General features: G+C 48.0%; 2 protein-coding genes across 8 annotated transcripts in view; one reads left to right on the top strand and one right to left on the bottom strand.

Moving 5' to 3' along the window:
• Positions 1 to 4,555: 4,555 nt before the first annotated feature.
• LOC112209447 (small ribosomal subunit protein uS8-like) lies at positions 4,556 to 5,064 on the bottom strand. Its single transcript, XM_054664003.2, has one exon. It carries the CDS (start codon positions 5,004 to 5,006, stop codon positions 4,623 to 4,625), a length of 384 nt encoding a protein of 127 aa, XP_054519978.1. The 5' UTR covers positions 5,007 to 5,064; the 3' UTR covers positions 4,556 to 4,622.
• A 2,617-nt stretch (positions 5,065 to 7,681) lies between these two features.
• The window catches only part of LOC456645 (rhesus-like protein), a 57,374-nt gene continuing 44,319 nt past the window's right edge, over positions 7,682 to 20,736 (top strand). Inside the window, exons 1-2 of one of the 7 annotated variants that reach the window (XM_054680613.2) lie at positions 7,682 to 7,978; positions 17,880 to 18,066. In XM_054680613.2, coding sequence (XP_054536588.1) covers positions 7,831 to 7,978; positions 17,880 to 18,066 — 335 coding nt within the window. In that variant the 5' untranslated portion in view covers positions 7,682 to 7,830. 7 annotated transcript variants of the gene reach the window in all.

Here is a 20,736-nt window from a genome sequence, read left to right as displayed (position 1 = left end):
TGTGGCTGCTGTGTGAAGAAAATATATGAGAATGAAGCCCCAAGATGAAGCAGGGACACAGTTGCAGTGGTTAGAGTAAGAAATGCTGCTGGCTGGCACTGAAGTGATAGCCTGGAGGTTTGTGTGTGCACATGCATGTGTATGTGTTTTATGATACTAGGCCCAACAGATACTGTAATCCACACTTTTTTTTTTTTTGAGACAGAGTCTCACCTGTTGCCTAGACTAGAATGCAGTGGCACAATCTTGGCTCACTACAACCTCCACCCCCCAGGTTCAAACGACCCTTGTGCTTCAGCCTCCCGAGTAGTTGGGATTACAGGTGTGTGCCACTGTGCCCAGCCATATTTTTTGTATTTTTAGTAGAGACGGGGTTTTGCCACATTGGCCAGGCTGGTCTTGAACTCCTGGCCTCAAGCAATCCTCCCACCTTAGCCTCCCAAAGTGCTGAGCCACCACACCTGGCCGCAACTGATTTTTAATCATGAAATGACACATACATTTAAAAAAACCAATACCTATAATATTCCTGGCTAGTACTCTTCACATCTATATCATCAAAAACAAAGAAAGGATGTGAAACTGACACAGCCAAGGGGAGACTAAGGAGACATAACAATTAACTGTAATGTGGTATTCCGGAGGGGATCCTGGAACAGAAAAAGACATTAGGCAAAAAACTAAAGAAATCTGAATAAAATGTGGATGTCAGTTAATAATAATGTATCATATTAGTCCAGTAATTGTAACAAATATACCACAATAATGAAAGCCATTAATTATAGGGAAAATGGAGGGGTTAATATGGGTGGCTGGCTTTTGCTATTTCTAGCAGCTCCATTTTATCTACAAAAGACAAACATTCATTAAGTCCCAAAAAGGTAAAGAATGACAAATTAAGCATGTATCTTATTAATAAGAGTAATATAAAGATGCTCACTCATATTTATAAATATTTGACAATCATGTTAAGGCCAGAAAAGAGAAAAAAGGGTAGGGGCAAAAAACGCAAAGAGAAAGGAGTTAGCAGTCATTAGCTATTAAAAGAGGATGTTTGTTTAAAGCTGCTCAGAGCTAGTAAACTAATGTTAAGTCACTAACGGGAATTTAAAAAGTTTCATTAAGAACTGCCTGCACTAGATTCCTCCACCCTGAGACATTAAACAATCACGATAAACCTCCTGAGTGGTAAGAACGTGTTCATTTAAAAATAGGCTATAGATTGTATCATGCAGTTTTATCTACTAATCGGCTAATGCCCCGCCAAAAACAAACAAAAAACCCCAAAGGGATATAAGTTTCATCCATCAAAGGAAACAACAGTCACCTTGGTTCCCATCCCACTCATATACTGCCGCCGTACATGTCAATCAGATGAACCTGTGCGTTATCTCTTAACGACAATTGACCCACCTTTTTGACTGAAGTGAAAGGGGGTTCTGCTCCGCGACCACTTCCTGGATCTCCCCCTCCACCCTCTGTGTTCTTTCGGGTGCACCATCGGGTCAAAGCCGCAGCAACGCCGTCTCTGTGTGATCGCATGTGCATTTCTGCACACGACCTTCCCCCGAGAGTGACCAGCTACCGGACAGGCACCAAGGAGGGCTACCGAGCACCTCCCGGACCGGCGGCTGCAGGATAGCGAGCGCCTCCGCTAGGGAGACCGCACGTTGCGCCTGTGCTTCCTGCGGTGGCGCCTTCTGCAAGGAGACCTCGACCCTGCTCCCTCTCCGGGGCTGGATCTAACTCCTTGACGGTGATTCCAGACGCGAGACCCAAACTGACGGCTTCTAGAAGAGGGGCGAGCCTGGCCACAAGTCTTTCACGTAGCTAAGTCATCGTTGCTTCCGGCTTCTTACCGTTCTCCCCTTTGTAAACGGTTACCTCCCGAAAACCCAGGCTCTCCTCCAACAGTGGTTCTCAAGCGAGGCGATCTTCCCCGGGAGGGGATATTTGGCAAAGTCTGGGGGCATTTTTGGTTCACTGGGGCTGCTACTTGCATCCACCGGGTAGAGGCGGGCGATGCAGCTACACAACCTGCGAAGCACGGGACAGCACCCTCCCCAACCCAGACAGAATTAGCCGGCCCAAAACCTCAGCAGTGCCCAGGCTGACAAACCCTGCCTTAAACAAACAGCAAAGAAAGGCCAAGTCCCATAAGTGGGTCACCGAGCCGAGACTGGGGTCCACGGGACACCCCAGCCACGCCAAGCCGGGAAGTCCCCGCCTCCTGGAGCTGAACCCGCCCCTCTCCCAGAGGTGGAGCTGCGGGGGCGGGAACAGGCACGGAGAAAATAAACAACACTAAAAAGTCCTGAGTAGCGCTGTGTGGCCGCAAACCTGAACCCACCTTTTGCACCACGCGGGACCCGGCACTCTTCCTGCCACCCACACCTGAGACGGCTGCGGGGCCGACCCCAGTACTAGAAAACACGCGTCACCTCACTCAAGACAGGTACAAAGGCCAACGGACGCCTTCCTTTAGAAAGCTCAGCACACAGAGCAACTTCTCACGCATACTCTCAAAGGGTGTACTCCAAACTAGCACTTCCGACGTCCAGCTGTGAACCCAGAGCGGCGGAAAGCCCCTGAGCCCAGCGCCCGGGCATGCGCAGACGCGTTGGCGTCGTGGGCGTGGCTCCCTCCGGACCCGGCGCCCCGCCCTCCGGACCCGGCGCCCCGCCCTCCGGACCCGGCGCCCCGCCCTCCGGACCCGGCGCCCCGCCCTCCGGACCCGGCGCCCCGCCCTCCGCCCCGTGTCCGCATGCGCGACTGAGCCGCGGGAGTGGTACTGCTGAATCCGGGTGTCTGAAGATCCGATGAAATAACATATGCAAAAAGAGTGGTTCCGTGCTTGGCAATCCAGAAATGGTAGCTGTTATTCAGCCAACAAATATTTATTGAGCACCTACTATGGACTTCCCTGGTGCTGAGAATACAACAGCAACCACAGCAGTCAAAAGTCCCTGTCTTCATGTTGCTCAGATTCTCACAGGGGAAAGCAAATAATGAACAAATACATGGCCGGGAGCAGTGGCTCAAGCCTGTAATTCCAGTACTTTGCGAGGCCAAGGTGGGCAAATCACCTGAGGTCAGGAGTTCGAGACCAGACTAGCCAACGTGGTGAAACCCTGTCACTACTAAAAATACAAAAACTAGCGCGGTGTGGTGGCTCATGCCTGTAGTCCCAGCTACTTGGGAGGCTGAGGAAGGAGAATCGCTTGAACCTAAAAGGCAGAAGTTGCAATGAGCCGAGATCGTGCCACTGTATTCCAGCCTGGGTGACAGAGTACTCCGTCTAAAAAAAAAAACCTAAATACACAAGTAAAAATATAGACCTCGTCAGATGCTAGTAAGTGCTGTGAAGGAAACTAAAAGGGGAACACAAGGAACCCTTGTCAAGGGGAGAAGAAAGGGGAGTTGATGCTGTCCTTTTAAATAGGGCAGTCAGAGGCTGGGCACAGTGGCTCACACCTATAATCCCAGCACTTTGGGAGGTTGAGGTGGGTGGATCACTTGAGGTCAGGAGTTCAAGACCAGCCTCCCAACGTGGTGAAATCCTGTCTCTACTAAAAATACAAAAACTAGCCGGGTGTGGTATCACGCGCCTATAATCCCAGCTACTCCGGAGGCTGAGGCGGGAGAATCGCTTGAACCTGGGAGGTGGAGGTTGCAGTGAGCCGAGATTGTGCCATTGCAGTCCAGCCTGGGCAACAAGAGCAAAACTTCATCTCAAAAAAAAAAAAAAAAAAAAAATAGGGCAGTCAGGGAAAACTTTCCTGAGAAGGGGATGGTGGAGTACAGATCCAGGGAGGTGAGGTGGGGAGCAAGCCAGTACACTTGTTCCTTGACTTTCGATGGGGTTTTGTCCTGATAAAGCCATGGTAAGTAGGAAATATTGTAAGTCAAAAATGCATTTAATACACCTAACCTACGGAACATCATAGCTTAGTGTCACCTACCTTAAACATGCTTAGAACACTTACATTAGCCTACGGTTGGGCAAAATCATCTAACACAAAGCCTATTTTATGATAAAGTATTGAATATCTCATGTAATGTACTGAGTACTGTATGGAAAGTGAAAGACGGAGTGGTGGGATGGGAACTCTAAGCGCGGCTTCCACTGCGTGTGTGTTGCTTTCGCGCCATCATAAAGTTGAAAAGCGTTAAGTCAAACCATCGTACGTCGGAGGCCATCTGTATCTGGTAGGAGGAGTGTTTCACACAGAGAGAACAGCAGGTGCATAGAGTGCTTTTTTCCCAGCATTTTATTATGAAAAATTTCAAACGTCTACCACAAAAAGTTGAAAGACTTGTACGGTGAAAAGCCATACATCTCACAGCTAGAATCAACAATTAACATTTTACTGTATTTGGTTTTTGACTTATCTATCCTAGATCCCTTGTGCTTTCTGTAGCAGGTGACCTGCCTTGAAGATTTAAAGACAGAATATCAGGAAATGTAGTCAGAAAATGGGGCCTTTTATAAGAGTCAGAGGGGAAGAGCAAAAACTCTGCTTTTGACAAATCTGTCGGGAGAGGCCAACTGCAGGGATACCTCCCTTTTTTTTTTTTTTTGTCCATGAGGCATTTTATTTGTAAATATATGTATTACATCCCTAGAAAAAGAATCCCAGGATTTTCCCTCCTGTGTGTTTTCGTCTTGCTTCTTCATGGTCCATGACGCCAGCTGAGGTTGTCAGTACAATGAAACCAAACTGGCGGGATGGAAGCAGATTATTCTGCCATTTTTCCAGGTCTTTGAGTTGCACGTCAAATCTGGGGCTGATCACCCCACACTTGTTTAGCCTGCCTGTGAGGTTCACAACAATTTTCCCAGCTCTGTGGTCATCAATGATTTCAAATTCACCAATGTAACCATGCTTCATCATCACAGTGAGAAACCGGACGATGACTTTGGAGCATGGCCTAATAAGCACCTGGCATTTGCCTCTCTTTTCGGCATTGTTGATGCTCTTGAGAGCATCTGCCAGGACATTCATGCGCACTATTGTGGCGGCGCGGAAAGATGGCGGAAAGAGGATACCTCCCTTTTTTAATGAAAGCATTTCTGTTCTGCGAGGAGCGGGATCCTCTTGTCAAGCACTCAGTCCCTGCTGCTTCCTTACTGGGGCAGGATCAGGACGCACAGGGATTTGGAGTGCCTTGGAACCAACCACCACCCACGCTGTTTGCCAGCTGGTAAACATGCCCGTCAGGTCTGGGGTTGGCATTGCCTGGAAATCTTTAGTGTTCATCTTGCTGACATCTGGTGCCCTCGGGCAGGTAGGTGCAGTTGGCTGCCTGGTTTACAGAGCTTGTACTGGGCCCAGGTTAGCAGAGGTCACATCCCTTTATCCCACTGCACAGGGGAGTTCCTTCTCAGGAAACCCAGTTTATAAGAAGTACTGACTGCCAGAAATAGAGCAGAAATGAGAACCAGGAGGTAATTGTGAGAGGAATGGAGACTTCTGACCTCTGGGGATTGGGGTACCCTCCCCCTTAATTGCTGTTGGGGTAGCAGAGGGCTTAGAAGCCCATGTTCCTAGACTTTTAGAATTGGAAGAAGACTTAGAAGTAATCTAGGCTGGGGGTCCCCAACCCCCAGGCTGTGGCCCGTTAGGAACCTGACCGCACAGCATGAGGGGTAGGCCAGCGAGCACTACCGCCTGAGCTCCGCCTCCTGTCACATCAGCAGCCGCATTAGATTCTCATAGGGGCACAAACCCTATTGGGAACCACGCATGAGAGGGATCTAGGTTGCGTGCTCCTTAGGAGAATCTGACTAATGCCTGATGATCTGAGGTGGAACAGTTTCATCCCCAAACCATCCCTCCAACCTCACCCCGGTCCATGGAAAAATTGTCTTCTACAAAACCCGTCCCTGGTGCCAAAAAGGTTGGGGACCCCTGATCTAGGCTACAGTTAAGTGGTCAAACACCCAGGTCCTGAAGTTAGGCTGCCAGGGTTTAAATCCCAGCTCTACTACTTACTAGCCCTGTGACCTTGAGCAAGTCACTTAGTTTTTCTGTGCCTCAGTTTACTCATTTGTAATAAAAGCCTAATAGTACCCATCCCAGTGTCATGAACTAAGTTCATATATGTAAAGTGCTTAGAATGGTGCCTAGCAAGTACTTAATAACAGTTAACTCTGAAAATGTATAAAGCAAAATTAACCAATGTTTTAGTGGTTTGCAGCCAACTTTTTTCTATGCGTGTGCTAACATATTATTTTATAAGAGTGGGAATATATTGTACATGCTATTATATAACTTGCTTTTTCACTAAACAGTCTATCCTCTGTGTCAGTTTTGATAAAAGCGTTTTCCTCTTGCTTTTCCTGCATATGTTCAGAACCATCATATTGGTAGCAAGTTTCATGTCCTGTAGTTTTCTTAACCAACCCCCTGCTAGTGGACATTTAGGTTAGTCTCAGTTTTTTCCTTCTGTAAATAAAGCTGCACTGAGCAAGAAGTGACCGATGCCAAGTGACTAGATGACCTTAGGTATGACCTCTCTGGGTCTTGGTTTCTTGGTCTAAAAACAAAATGACAGGATTCGACTGGGTGATTCAAATCTCCTCTGATCTACATAGGAATTGTTTTCAAGACATTTCTGCATTCCTCTAGTGACAGGGTGCTCACTACCTCAGAGTATTTCAGTGGACAACTGTAATGGTCAATAAAGTATCCACTTTCCACCTCCCTGCAGCTCCTGGCCCTGGCTTTATTCTCTGGGGCTCCACACATTCGGTTTACACTCAGTGGCCAGTGGCTCGGGCCATTGTAGAAAATAAGGAAACTCCAATTCCTTCCTTCTTTTCTTCCTCTTTCATCCCTTCCTCCCTCCCTACATCCCTCTCTCTCTTCCTTCCTTCCTTGACACTTACCATGTACGAGACCTTCTGCCAGGCACATGGATGGGAGCACAGGGGAAGTTGGCTGCAGGGTTAGAACTAAGTCCCAAGCCCCCTAAAGCTCATGCCAGGGGACTGGACTGTCCAGTACTGAGGGATGGGGATGCTGAGGCTGGTGGCCTTCCTCAAATGCACTGTAGTGCCCCAGGCAGAGTCCTGGGCTGCCCTGTGAGGAGGTGACCAGAGGTAGAGCAACTTCACCCTAAGGCTGGATCAGGATCCCCTCCAGGTTTTTACTAGAGCCAAACCCACATCTCTTTTCTCTTCTGCCACCCCCCTTTAAAATGCTTAGAAACACATAGATTTAAATACAAATTCAAATGTAAGTAATTTCAACTGTGTAACTATGAGGAGTCAATCCTACGTGGGTCCTATCTGTATCCTCCCCAGGGCTCAGCTCCATTCTTTGCTTTCATTCATTCTCATTCAATACATTGTTGTTAAGAGCTCACTGGGTGCCCTCTCTGGCATGTAGTAAGGTTTTAAAAAGAAAGCCTCTTCTGAGCTTCAGTTTCCTTATTCATAAAATAAGAGTATTGATCCGTTCCTTGCTTTTCTTACAAGGATATGCTGAAGATGACTGAAGTACAGAGTAAAGAAGGATTATGTTTGGCTGTCAAAGGAATAGAATGCCCTCTTTCAAACTGAGCACAGCAGGAACCTGTAACAGGAACACAGCAACTTGTTGAATGAATGACAATATTGGAAAACATACATTTCCTCCTCTCCCCATCATAGTCCCTCTGCTTCCGTGTTAACTCCATAGACAGGCCAGCACAACCAGCCTTGCAGCCTGAGATAAGGCCTTTGGCGGGTGTCTCCCCTATCGCTCCCTCAAGCCCTCAAGTAGGTGTTGGAGAGAGGGGTGATGCCTGGTGCTGGTGGAACCCCTGCACAGAGACGGACACAGGATGAGCTCTAAGTACCCGCAGTCTGTCCGGTGCTGCCTGCCCCTCTGCGCCCTAACACTGGAAGCAGCTCTCATTCTCCTCTTCTATTTTTTTACCCACTACGACGCTTCCTTAGAGGATCAAAAGGGGCTCGTGGCGTCCTATCAAGGTGAGAGTTCATTGGAAAAGTGGTCACAGGAGCAAATAGCAGGGGCAGGGGCAGGGGAGGCCTATGGTTCTCCAGGGGCACAGATGTTCCTTTCTAAAAAATCCCAAGGAAAAAGATTCCCCCATCTTCTTCCGTAGATTGCACCGAAATTCAGCCAACAATGTAAGCTTTCCTTCAGAAGCAGCCTGGGCATGCCCTCTTCTGTGAAGCCTGCCTTGATTTTTCAGCACAGTGAGAGGCGTCCTCTTTGGTGTTCCTCAAATTCCCTCTGCCAAATGGTCTTCATAATTCTCTGCTTCTCTGCTTCCCCTTCTCTCTCCTTAGTGGCAAGGAATTTTTTTATTTTTATAGATTTAGGGGATACAAGTGCAGCTATCTTATGCAAGCAATTTCATGTTGTTGGGTTTTTGGTTTTTGTTTCCTTTTTGTGGCCTCGCGCTCATTTCTTCTTTCTTTTTGAGACAGGGTCTCACTCTGTTGCCCAGGCTGAAGTGCAGTGGCATGATCATGGTTCACTGCAGCCTTGACCTCCTAGGCTCAAGCAATCTTCCCACCTCAGCCTCCCAGGAAGCTGGGACCACAGGAGGGCACCACCATGCCTGGCTCATTTTTTTTTTTTTTTTTTGGTAGAGATGTGGGTCTCCCTGTGTTTCCCAGACTGGTCTCAAACTCCTGGACACAAGCGATCCTCCAGCCTCAGTCTCCCAAAGTGCTGGAATTACAGGCGTGAAGCACTGTGCCCAGCTCTCTTGCTCATGTCTATACTACTTTTCTTTTGGAAGCTTCAGCCTGTTGCTACCCCCCACCCCCACCCCCACCGACCCCAGCTTTCTTCTCATTTAGGGGCTGGGAAGTCTGCATGCTGTCTGTAAATCCAGAACCAGAAGGTATGGCTGAAGGGGAGGGTAGGATGATGGTTATTTTATATTCAGCTAAAAATATTCCCAGACTGTGATGAGACAACTGTAAATAAGACAGATGTCCACAATGGTGTGACTTTGCTTTTTTAAAAATATTGAAATGAGTTTCAGGCATCTCAGTGGGCTGATAGGTTGTTGATAATGGACAGGGCCTCCTTGAAGAATGTCCCTGAGACAAAGTTGAAGCTTGAGCCTGGTTGAGTGCTTGCTTGTTCCTAGGTTGATATGAACGGCTAGTTAACTGGAAGCAAAGAGAAGTCATCCTGGGGGCCATGGCAGTGACAAGTACGACTTAGGGAGGGAAGCCCTTATACCATTTAAGGGGCTGGCCCAGAGAGGAGCCTTCAGTGACAGACAAACAAGAGCTGGCACAATTTTAATTCATTTCAATTTACCTTAATTCATTTCAATCCAATACAATTCAATGCATTCCATTCATTCAACCATGTATGACATCCAATGTGGGATCCAGACACATGATGATTAGAGCTGATATTTATGAGCACTTACTATGTACCAGGCACTATTCTACATGCTTTACATTAAACCCTCACAACAACCCAATGAGGTGGGTACTATTATGATCTTCGGTTTTCATATGAGGAAACTAGGCATATGGATGTTGAGTTATTTGCCCAAGGTCGCTCAGCTAGCAATAGCGCAGCATATTTAAATTTAGCCACCCTGGATTTAGTTTCCTTACACTTAACCATTATGCATCATGGCCCCATTTTACAGTGGGGTTGAGTCATTTGTCATATAACCCAGTAGGTGTAGCAGCCACTATTCCAACCCCGTAGATTGACTCTAGGGTCCATGTTCTTTACCCCTGCACGGTGCTACTAACGTAGGTACAAAATGTCCTCAGAAACTCACTTTATAAGGAAGCTCAGAGGAGGGTCCACAACCCAGGCAGGGGAGATGATGGTGTCAGGGGAGGCTTCTGGAGGGAGGTGACTGCCCAGCCAGGTCTTGAAGGCTCAGTAGGAATTACCTGTGGGACAAAGGAGGGTCATCCGAGTGAGGGCACAGTGGGTGCCGTTGCGTGTGCACACGCTAGAGCAGACTGAGCTTGGGCTTAACATTGCATTGCCCTGGAGCCTAAAAAGAGAAGCAAGGGGCTGGGCGGGGTATCTCACACCTGTAATCCCGGCACTTTGGGAGGCCAAGGCTGGAGAATCACCTGAGGTTAGGAGTTCAAGACCAGCCTGGCCAACATGGCAAAACCCCATCTCTACTAAAATTATAAAAACTAGCCGGGTGTGGTGGCACACGTCTGTAATCCCAGCTACTTGGGAGGCCATTACACTCCAGCCTGGGCGACAGAGCAAGACTTCATCTCAAAAAACCAAACAAAAACAACAACAACAAAAAAAACAAAGAGGAGAGCAGGGACTGGGCATGGTGGCTCATGCCTGTAATCCCAAACACTTTGGGAGGCCAAGGCGGGCAGATCACCTGAGGTCAGGAGTTCGAGACCAGCCTGGCCCATATGGTGAAACCCTGTCTCTACTAAAAATACAAAAATTAGCCAGATGTGGTGGCACGTGCCTGTAGTCCCAGCTGCTTGGGAAGCTGAGGGAGGAGAATTGCTTGAACCCAGGAGGCAGAGGTTGCTGAGCTGAGAATACGCCACTGCACTCCAGCCTGGGTGACAGAGTGGGACTCTGTCTGAAAAAAATAATAGTAATAAATAAAAATAAAGAGGGAAGCAGCGGGTGGCAGACTCACTGGGCTGCATACGGAGTTTGGCTTCAGTCTGAGGTCCGGATAGTAAACAGGAGCGCGACAAGTTTGGGTTTGGGTCGTGGCAGACGCCATGCCAGAGCTGGTGTTGGGCACAGGGAAAGGGGCATGGCTTGAGACACAAGACCAGCGTGGAGGCTGTAGTGTAGTATTGACCCAAGGGCTTCAACCTTTTGATGGTGTACACACCATTTTTTGAGCATGTACCATGGTTATATGTTACACTTTAAGTATTACTACGTTAATATATTTTGTATGTTATAATAAATACATACAAATTAGGAAAATTGAAAGAGATCAAAATGAAATATATAATATTTTCAAATTACTAATCATAATGGTGTCAATCTCCAGGCAGGGTCCATTGCTACAGTTGACGATAGTGGATGAAAATTTGCTCCTCAGAGTCTTCTTGATAATTTGAAATTGTCTTGATTGACTTGTCAGATCTGATTAGATTGACATTTTTTAAATCTCGAATGTGACTGACAGCTTGTACGAGAAGTTTCACTCTGCCTTTTCCTTTTTGTTCACTTGACTGCCATTATTTCTATGCTTCCAATCTGTGTTTTTCTGCACGAGTTGGTTAAGCCATTACTTCATTTTGTGAAAGTTTGTTGAGTTAAACTTAGGTAACTTAATCTGTCAATCCACTTAATTGAATTCAGTCCTGGTAAACTATAATAGATTATTCAAACCTGCCAATTCTAAAAAGGCATTTTGAGACAAACAGGAAATCTGAATATAGCATGAATATCTTATGATATACAAGAATTATTGTTAATTTTGTTAGGTATGATAAAAGCATGGTGAGTTTTGTTTTTGTTTTTGTTTTTTAAGGCTCCATCTGCTAGAGAGGCACATTGAAATGGCATGATATCTGGGGTTTGCTTTTATGCCAGAAAAAAGGAAAAGTAGAGAAGGATTATAGAAACAAGACTGGTCTCACGTGACAATCATCAGAGTTTGGAGATGGGCATGTAGGGTCATCGTGCTGTTCTCTCTGTTTTCGTATATGCTTTAAAAGTTCTGTAATAGTTAATTTAAAAAAAAAAAACACCCTGGCTGAGCATTTAGGGAGGCCAAGTGGGGAGGATCGCTTAAACCAAGGAGTTCAAGACCAGCCTAGGAAACATAGGGAGACCACCTCCCATCTCTAAAAAAAAAAAAACTTTAAAATTTAACCCAGTGTGGTGGCACATGCCTGTAGTCCCAGCTACTCAGTAGGCTGAGGTGAGAGGCTTGCTTGAGCCTGGGAGCTTGAGGCTGCAGTAGGACGGGATTGTACCAATTCACTCCAGCATGGGCGACAGAGCAAGACCTTGTCTCAAAAAAAATAAAAATATTTGAGGTGAAGCGAGGCTGTAATAACAAATTTAAAAATAGAAATAAAACATAAAGGCTGGGCACAGTGGCTCACGCCTGTAATCCCAGCACTTTGGGAGGCCGAGGCAGGCACATCACAAGGTCTGGAGATGGAGACCATCCTGGCTAACACGATGAAACTCCATCTCTACTAAAAATACAAAAAAATTAGCCGGGTATGGTGGCGGGTGCCTGTAGTCCCAGCTACTTGGGAGGCTGAGGCAGGAGAATGGCGTGAACCCAGGAGGCAGAGATTTCAGTGAGCTGAGATTATGCCACTGCACTCCAGCCTCAGCAACTGAGCGAGACTCCATCTCAAAAAAAAATGAAAATAGAAATAAATAAAACATAAAACGCTGCCATTAGTTGCAACATGAAGAATATAGAGAAATGCATATCAAATCCTTCTCATTGGACCAATATTCCCTTAGGGCACCTTCCAAAGCTAGGAGACTCAAGGCTGTATGACATCCTGAGCAAGTGAGGGGTGGCTTCCGCGTGAATCTGAATATTAAATATTTGCAGAATTGAAAACTTCACAAAGTACCTTTAGAGATAGAATAGCCTAGATCCATGTTTCTCAAAGTGTGGTCCCCAGACCTGCTGCCTCAGCATCTCCTGGAAATTTAGTAGAAATGCAGATTCTCAGGCCCTAGGCCAGACCTACCGATCAGAAGCTCTGGGCCTGGGGCCCAGCAATCTGTGTTTTCACAAGCCCTCTGGGTGATTCTTCTGTGCATGAAAGTTCGAGAATTCCTGGAGCTAGACTGATTCAAATCTTGCCTCTGTATCTTAGAGACCTTGGGTAGATTAGTCAACCTCTTTCTGTCTCTGTTTCAACTTCTGTCACAGGATGATAGCACTTGTTTCATTAAGTTGTTGAAAGGATAAATGAATTGACACACATAAAGAGTATTAGCTTTTATTATCAAAAGCTTTTTTTTTGAGACAGAGTTTTGCTCTTATTGCCCAGGGGAGTGCAGTGGTGCGATCTTGGCTTACCGCAACCTCCGCCTCCCAGGTTCAAGTAATTCTCCTGCCTCAGCCTCCCGAGTAGCTGGGATTACAGGCATGCACCACCACGCCCGGCTAATTTTGTATTTTTAGTAGAGATGGGGTTTCTCCATGTTGGTCAGGCTGGTCTCGAACTCCCAACCTCAGGTGATCCACCCGCCTCGGCCTCCCAAAGTGCTGGGATTACAGGCGTGAGCCACCGCGCCTGGCCGAAAACCTTTAATTTCTTATTTTTTTAAATAAAATTAAATAAAACTAGAATTGCTTGTTTTCTTCCAGCTACCCTGGTGATTGTATTGAGCATTTTCTGGGGTGTGTGTTCTTTGCTGTAATGACTACTGGTCTGGATGACCTGTGATGAGATCAGATGGGCAGGGGCAGTGGAGGAGATTCTAGAGATATTTAGGAGATAAAGTCAGCTGTACTTGATGGAAAGAGTGGGGAGTTAAGGCTGGCTGCAGATGTATGATTTGGCATAGAGAGGTGCCAGTTCCTGAGATGAGAGACAGAAGGGGAGGGACAGGTTGTGAGGATGAATGAACAATGATATGTTCATTCTGGGCTTGGAGTTAAGGGGCCTATGATATGCTTAGGGGAAGCAGAGAGTATCAATTACCTATTGCTGAGTAACAGCCACCCCAAACTTAGTGGCTTAAAATAGCAACCTTTTAATTTACTCATGATCATGATTCTGTGGTGCAACAACTGGGCTGGGTTCAGCTGGGCAGTTCTTCTGTTAGTTTCACCCAGGGTCATTCATGCATCTGCAGTTTGGGGTGGGATGGCCTCAGATGACCTCATTCACGTGTTTGGCAGTTGGTGATTCACTGGGGGCCATTACTGTAACAATCACCTACCAGGCAGAGCTTCCCTAAGGCTACCAAACTGGGAGACTATCCTGGGTCCTGTGCTGTGGATACCACTCAGTCCCCCATCCCCACCCCATACTCCTCAAAGGCAGACAGAGGGGCTACTAGAAGACAGAGGAGTTTTCCCAGTGACATGTAAACACTCCAAACCCTGGCACCTTCCACACTGCAGCTTTGGTCTGCCCCTTTGGGAAATCTCTGTTTTTCTTCCCAGGCTGCTGGAGGGGTGAGAGTCGCCGGTAGAGTAGAGACTGTGGGCGAGGAGGTGGCGGCAGCCTGAGGCTGCAGTGGTCTTCCCAGGCAGCAGTGGGAGCACAGTGTGGAGGTCAACCCTAGAGCCTGGGGGAGGGAAGCTGGGTCTGCCTTCAGAGCTGTTGGTGCTGAAGTTTCTGCAGGCCAGAGGGAGGGGCAAGAGTGGGAGGGGGCGCAGATCCAGAATCACAGAGGCAGCTGACCGGAGGAAGCAGCTGCCCACGGGGATGGACTCAGAAGGCCAAAGTGCTGTTATCCAAATGAACTCTTTGCAAGTGGTCTCTTTGCAACAGGCCTCGGGGACAGCAGTCTTGCCTAAAGTCACACCGCTAATCAGCGGCCGGCACGGGGTAACAGTTACTAACACTCACTACGTACCCAATGCTGGGCGAAGTGACTTGCATGAGCCAGCGAGCTCAATGCTCATGGCAATCCTCTGAGCAGGTGGCATTGTTTCATCTCAATTTTACAGCTCAGGAAGCTGGGACACAGAGGAAGAGCCAGGCTCTGAACACTGACAGCCTGATTCAGAGACCCACACTGTTCATCACCGTTACGCTATATATGCTGTATAGAAAGGCAGGATGGCATAATGGTTAAACCTAGGTAGGTAGGGTTTGAATCCTCCTGCTACCATTTACTAGCTCTGTGACTTGGACTAGTTATAGCACCTCTCTGTGCCTCCCTTTTCTCATCTCTAAAATGGGGATAATAAATCGTACCTCCTACCTGAGGCTGTTGTGGGCTAAGTCTGTAAGGCACGTAGAACAGTGCCTGGAACGTGGGGTACTGTCTATCTGTGTGCCTGCTGTTACAACGATGGTGAGTATTGCCTTATCTCTCGCTGCTGAACTACCAGGTTAGACTTCTTTCTGCAAGTCATGAGGCTTTCATAAACTTTTCCTGAAGGCTTTCCGTAGAATGTACAATTCCCCTCTGGGCCCAGGCATGGGCGCCCGGGTAGCACATCCACTTCTTATCACCCCTGAACACCTTAGAGCCCATCAGCTTATCAAACCAGCAGCTGATGTGAGTGCAGAGCAGACTGTGAGAGGTGGAGGCTGATACCAGTGAGGATGCTCCAAGCTGGGACCCAGCCCTGAAGCGGGAGCCCAGATAATGGACGGGTGGAAATGGGCCTGGAGCCCAGGAGAGGTGGGAGGATGAGGGGCAGGGGGAGGAGAAGCCTGAAATCCAATGTTATTTCCTGACCAGTTTGGGGTGCATGAGCTCTGTCAACAGCTCATGGAAACTGCTGCCCTAATTTCATCTTGTTGGCTGAGGCACAATTCCTCTCTCAGGGACAGTGTAGAGCCTTGGGGAGGAAGGCCCTGAGCGCATATACCTGGAATCAGGGAATCGGAATCAGGGAATCGGGATCAGGGGCAGCAGCTGTGCCCGATAAAGCCCCCACCCAGGATCCTCTGACTTCCTCATCTCTCTCTTTTTTTTTTTTGAGCCAGAGTCTCACTCTGTCATCCAGGCTGGAGTACAGTGGTGCGATCTCGGCTCACTGCAACCTTCTGGGTTCAAGCAATTCTCCTGCCTCAGCCTCCTGAGTAGCTGGGATTACAGGCATGCGCCACCATGCCAGGCTAATTTTATATTTTTAGTAGAGACGGGGTTTCACCATGTTGGCCAGGCTGGTCTCAAACTCCTGACTTCAAGTGATCTGCCCACCTCAGCCTCCCAAAGTGTTAGGATTACAGGCATAAGCCACTGTGCCCGGCCTTTTTTTTTTTTTTTTTTTTAAACAGAGTCTCCCTTTGTCGCCCAGGCTGCTGGAGTGTAGTGGTGTGATCGCGGCTCACTGCAGCCTTAACCTTCTAGGCACAAGCCATCCTCCCACCTCAGCCTCCCGAGTAGCTGGGACTACAGGCACTCGCCACCACGCCCAACTAATTTTGTATTTTTTGTAGAGACAAGGTCTTGCTATGTTGCCTAGGCTGGTCTTGAACTCCTCAGCTCAAGCAATCCTCCTTCCTTGGCCTCCCAAAGTGCTGGGATTGTGCTGGGATTACAGGTGTGAGCCACCACACCTGGTCTGACTTCCTCATCTTTAGGGCCCCAACTCTGCCCTTATCCAGGCAACTCTCCTCTCCCCATCTTCCACTAACTTCTTTGGAATATTCCAGAGCTGTAAAAGCCTTAGAGAGTATCAAGTCCGACTCCTATGTGTTACAGGCAGGGAAACTGAGGCCTAAAGAGGGTAATGGACTTGCCTAAGATCACTTAGTGAGGTGAGAGAAAAAAGAGCTAGAGACAGCCTAGCCTGTGCAAGGACATAGTTCCAGGCATTCAGAGCTGGGCTCTGCTGCCGGCATGTTTTGGGGCCTGGTAGTTAGTTCACTGCTGAACTACCAGGTTAGATTTTCTTTCTCCAAGTTGTGGGGCTTTCATAAACTTTTCCTGAAGGTCTTCCTTAGAATGTACAATTCTCCTCTGGGCCCGGTCATGGGCGCCCCTCACAGGCTCTCTCTGGTCCACTTCTGTAAAATGAGAGGAAAATGGAAGAATTGCTCTACTCATGGAATCTTCAGTAAGTCTGGAACCTATGCATATAGCATTGCTACAAAATGGCAGATGCACTTTAACAATCGTGTTTAATAAAAGGTTGAATGTGCATATCTTAAGTGAGGCATGCAGTCTCCAACTGAACACAAGCCTCACTGCTCCCACATGTGCACTGCACCTTCATATACATATTTCCTGCTTGGCTCCTGAGGGAAGCTGAGTAATCCCAAGAGGAACCCCTGTAGAAAAATGTCCCCTGGCCACACACCCCCATTCCTAAGGATGCAAGCAGGAGATAGAAACATTCCCTGCACCTCCCTCCTTGCTGTCAGAAGAAGTGCAAAGAGTTGAATCCTTCCTAATGCCCACTTCTCACCCACGCCCCAAATCCCCAGGTCCCGTGGAGGTCCTTGGGGGTCTCCTATATCCTGGTGGTAGTCTTGATTTGAACCCAAATTTGTCTCGTTCTGGAGCTCAAGCTGCTAAACCTTTTTCAAAACTGGAATTAAACCAAAGTGCTCACCCTCCGCTTTGCTGGGCCCCTCCCTGCCCTCAGGTGCGTCTCTTCCACTCACCTGCCAAAGCAGCCTCTGCTCAGGGTCTGAGACTGGGAAAGGTGAGGGCTACCCAGGTGGCCCTGATGTTTTCTGCCAGCCAGCTCACCAGGTCCCTCGCAGCAGGCGGCAAAGGGAGGGAGGTTTGCTGTGAAGATTATGTGGTTCCCAACAACAAGAGCACTGGGCCTATCTCTGCCCTCTCTTTTCTGTGCGTCCTGGGCCAAGTCACTTGGCTTCTGTGGCCTTATTTTCTCATGTGCCCGGCCAAGGGGTTGGCCCTGATATGCAATAAGAGCAGCAATGACCTTTACTGACTGTCCATGTGCATCAAGCACGTGTGCTTTGCACTTGTTCTTATTATCAGGTTTAATAATAGAATAATTGCCACATTTACTGAGCACTCATTATGGGCCAGGCCCTGCCCTAAGTGCTTAATTAGCTTTAGCTCCTCTAATCCTTACCTTATCCCCACACGGCATGTTATGTTATCCCCATTATTCAGTTGAGAACATTGAGGCTCAAAGAGGCAAAGTAACTTGACCAAATACTTGTAAACGATCTCGCATGTCCCTTCCAGCTGCCGTTTTGTAAGACTCTAATTTCACACCACCCTAAATCTCGTCTGCTTCCCCCTCCTTCTTCTCGCCATCTCCCCACCAAGCAGTTGGCCGAGATCTGACTGTGATGGCGGCCATTGGCTTCGGCTTCCTCACCTCGAGTTTCCGGAGACACAGCTGGAGCAGTGTGGCCTTCAACCTCTTCATGCTGGCGCTTGGTGTGCAGTGGGCAATTCTGCTGGACGGCTTCCTGAGCCAGTTCCCTCCTGGGAAGGTGGTCATCACACTGTTCAGGTATTGGGATGGTGGCTGGATCACTTCTGGGTCATAGAGGGAATGGATCCCGAAAGGACAGGTTCCAGAAGATCTGGGATATTGCCCCCTCTCTGTCTAGCACCAATGCTGTGCAATATTTAGGACATCCTTATGCTAAAAGATTATTCATTGTTTAAAATTCAAATTTAACTGGGCATCCTGTATTTTACTGGACAGCCCTACTCCGTGTATCACAAGGAGTCCAGGCCTACATTCCTCCTGCATCCTTTCTTTCCTGTTATTGTCGATTATGATTTTGTAAAGTTACATAATCAATATAAGTTTATGGAAAACGTAAGAAGGAAACACGTTAGACAGAGAGAAATAAGCATGCCACACCTAGAGAGACATTCCTTTTTTTTTTTTTTTTTTTTGAGACGGAGTTTCACTTTTGTTGCCCAGGCTGGAGTGCAATGGCGCTATCTCAGCACACCACAACCTCAGCCTTCTGGGTTCAAGCGATTCTCCTGCCTCAGCCTCCTGAGTAGCTGGGATTACAGGCATGTGCCACCGCGCCTGGCTGATTTTTTATTTTTAGTAGAGATAGGGTTTCTCCGCGTTGGTCAGGCTAGTCTCAAACTCCTGACCTCAGGTGATCCGCCCACCTCGGCCTCCCAAAGGGCTAGGATTACAGACATGAGCCACCGCGTCCAGCCTGAGAGACATTCTCTTGACAAGAAAGGACTTTCAGCCTCCTAAAGCTGCCAGACAAGAAAGAGCCATGCCTTTATTTTCATTAAATTACCTGTGCTTTGTTTAGATGCATTTGTGCGAAATGCTAAGAGCCATCACAACTAATGTATGGTGCCAGAAGTCAGAATAGTGGTTACCTGGGCAGGAGGTGGATATTGATTAGGAAGGAACACAAAATAACCTCATGGGGTGCAGAAAATGTTCTCTGTGTTCACCTGGGTGATGGTTACACATCAAGCTACACATGTTTTAAAAGGGCATTGGCACTTAATAGAAGGAACTAGGCTAAATTTGTTCCTGAAACATTGTTTTGTTTTGTTTTGTTCAACTCTGAATCTCTGTGCTGCCCAGATGATGGTAAACGTCATCCTGGGCATCTTGGGGACCTCTCAAGGCCTCTCAGGGCCATTCCAGCCTCCCCTTCTAAGACCCTGCTAAACCTCTGGGCACTGCTGTTAAGCATTTCTCTATGAGCCAGGAACTGTGCTGAGCACTCCACAAATATTATTTTGTTTAACTCTTCCAGGTAGGGATCTAACCTGGTATACAGGTAAGGAAGTGGAAGCTCAGAGAGGGCAAGGCACTTGCCTAGGGCCACACAGCTAAGTGGTGGAGATGGCTCCAACTTTTTATTATAACCTTTTCCACATGATCCAGAGTGGTCAGAACATGAAACACAGTCTAGCCGGCTCCCATTTGGCCCTGGAGGAAAAAAACTTTATATATTTTTCTTTTTTAAAAGGTTTAGAGGCTGGGCATGGTGGTTCACACCTGTAATCCCAGTACTTTTGGGAGCCGAGGTGGGCAGATCACTTGAGCCCAGGAGTTTAAGACCAGCCTGAGCAATGCAGTGAGACCCTGTCTCTGCAGAAAATAGAAAAATCAGCTAGGCGTGGTGGTGTACACTCACAGTCCCAGCTACTTGGGAGGTTGAGGCAGGAGGATCACCTGAACCCAGTGAGACTGAGGCTGAGTGAGCCATGATCGTGCCACTTCACTCCAGCCTGGACAACAGAGTGAGACCCTGTCTCAAAAAACAGTTTTAGGGGCCGGGCGCGGTGGCTCATGCCTGTAATTGCAGCACTTTGGGAGGCCGAGGCGGGCGGATCATGAGGTCAGGAGATGGAGACCGTGCTGGCTAACTTGGAGAAACTCTGTCTCTACTAAAAATACAAAAAATTAGCCAGGCATGGTGGCGGGCGCCTGTAGTCCCAGCCACTCGGGAGGCTGAGGCAGGAGAATGGCGTGAACCTGGGAGGCGGAGTTTGCAGTGAGCCGAGATCGTGCCGCTGCACTCCAGCCTGGGCGACAGACCAAGACTCCGTCTCAAAAAAAAAAAAAAAAAAAAAAAAAAAAAAACAGTTTTAGGCCAGGCGCGGTGGTTCATGCCTGTAATCCTAGTACTTTAGGAGGCCTAGCAGGTGGATTACCTGAGGTCAGGAGTCCGAGACCAACCTGAGCAACATGGTGAAATCCTGTCTCTACTAAAAACACAAAAATTAGCTGGGTGTGGTGGCAGGCACCTGTAATCCCAGCTACTTGGGAGGCTGAGGCAGGCGAATCACTTGAACCCGGGAGGCGGAGGCTATAGTGAGCCGAGATCGCGCCATTGCACTGTAGCCTGGGCGACAGAGTGAGGCTCTGTCTCAGAAACAAAACAAAACAAAACAAAAACAGTCTTTGAGTTAATTCCCACCGGAATTCAATACACACACTCACGCACGCACGCACGCATACACACACTGTGTCCACCTGGGAAGTGACAAAGGGCACCCTGGGGGAATTCAAATGGTGGTGGCCCTGGTTTGGTGTCGCTGCCTTAGCTTAAGGTCACACCAGCCTTCAGCCTCCTGCCCCACAGTCTAGGGCTGCTCCCTTCATCTGATGTCCACAGGGACCTGTTTGTTCTTGACTCAATCCAGGAAGACGAGAAGGGAGAGAAGTCACTAGCAGCCC

This window comes from Pan troglodytes, chromosome 1, assembly GCF_028858775.2.
Source record: "Pan troglodytes isolate AG18354 chromosome 1, NHGRI_mPanTro3-v2.0_pri, whole genome shotgun sequence".
NCBI classification, from domain to species: Eukaryota; Metazoa; Chordata; class Mammalia; order Primates; family Hominidae; genus Pan; species Pan troglodytes.
The sequence above is the reverse complement of the archived record's forward strand: the minus strand, read 5'-3'. Positions and strand labels throughout refer to the sequence as shown.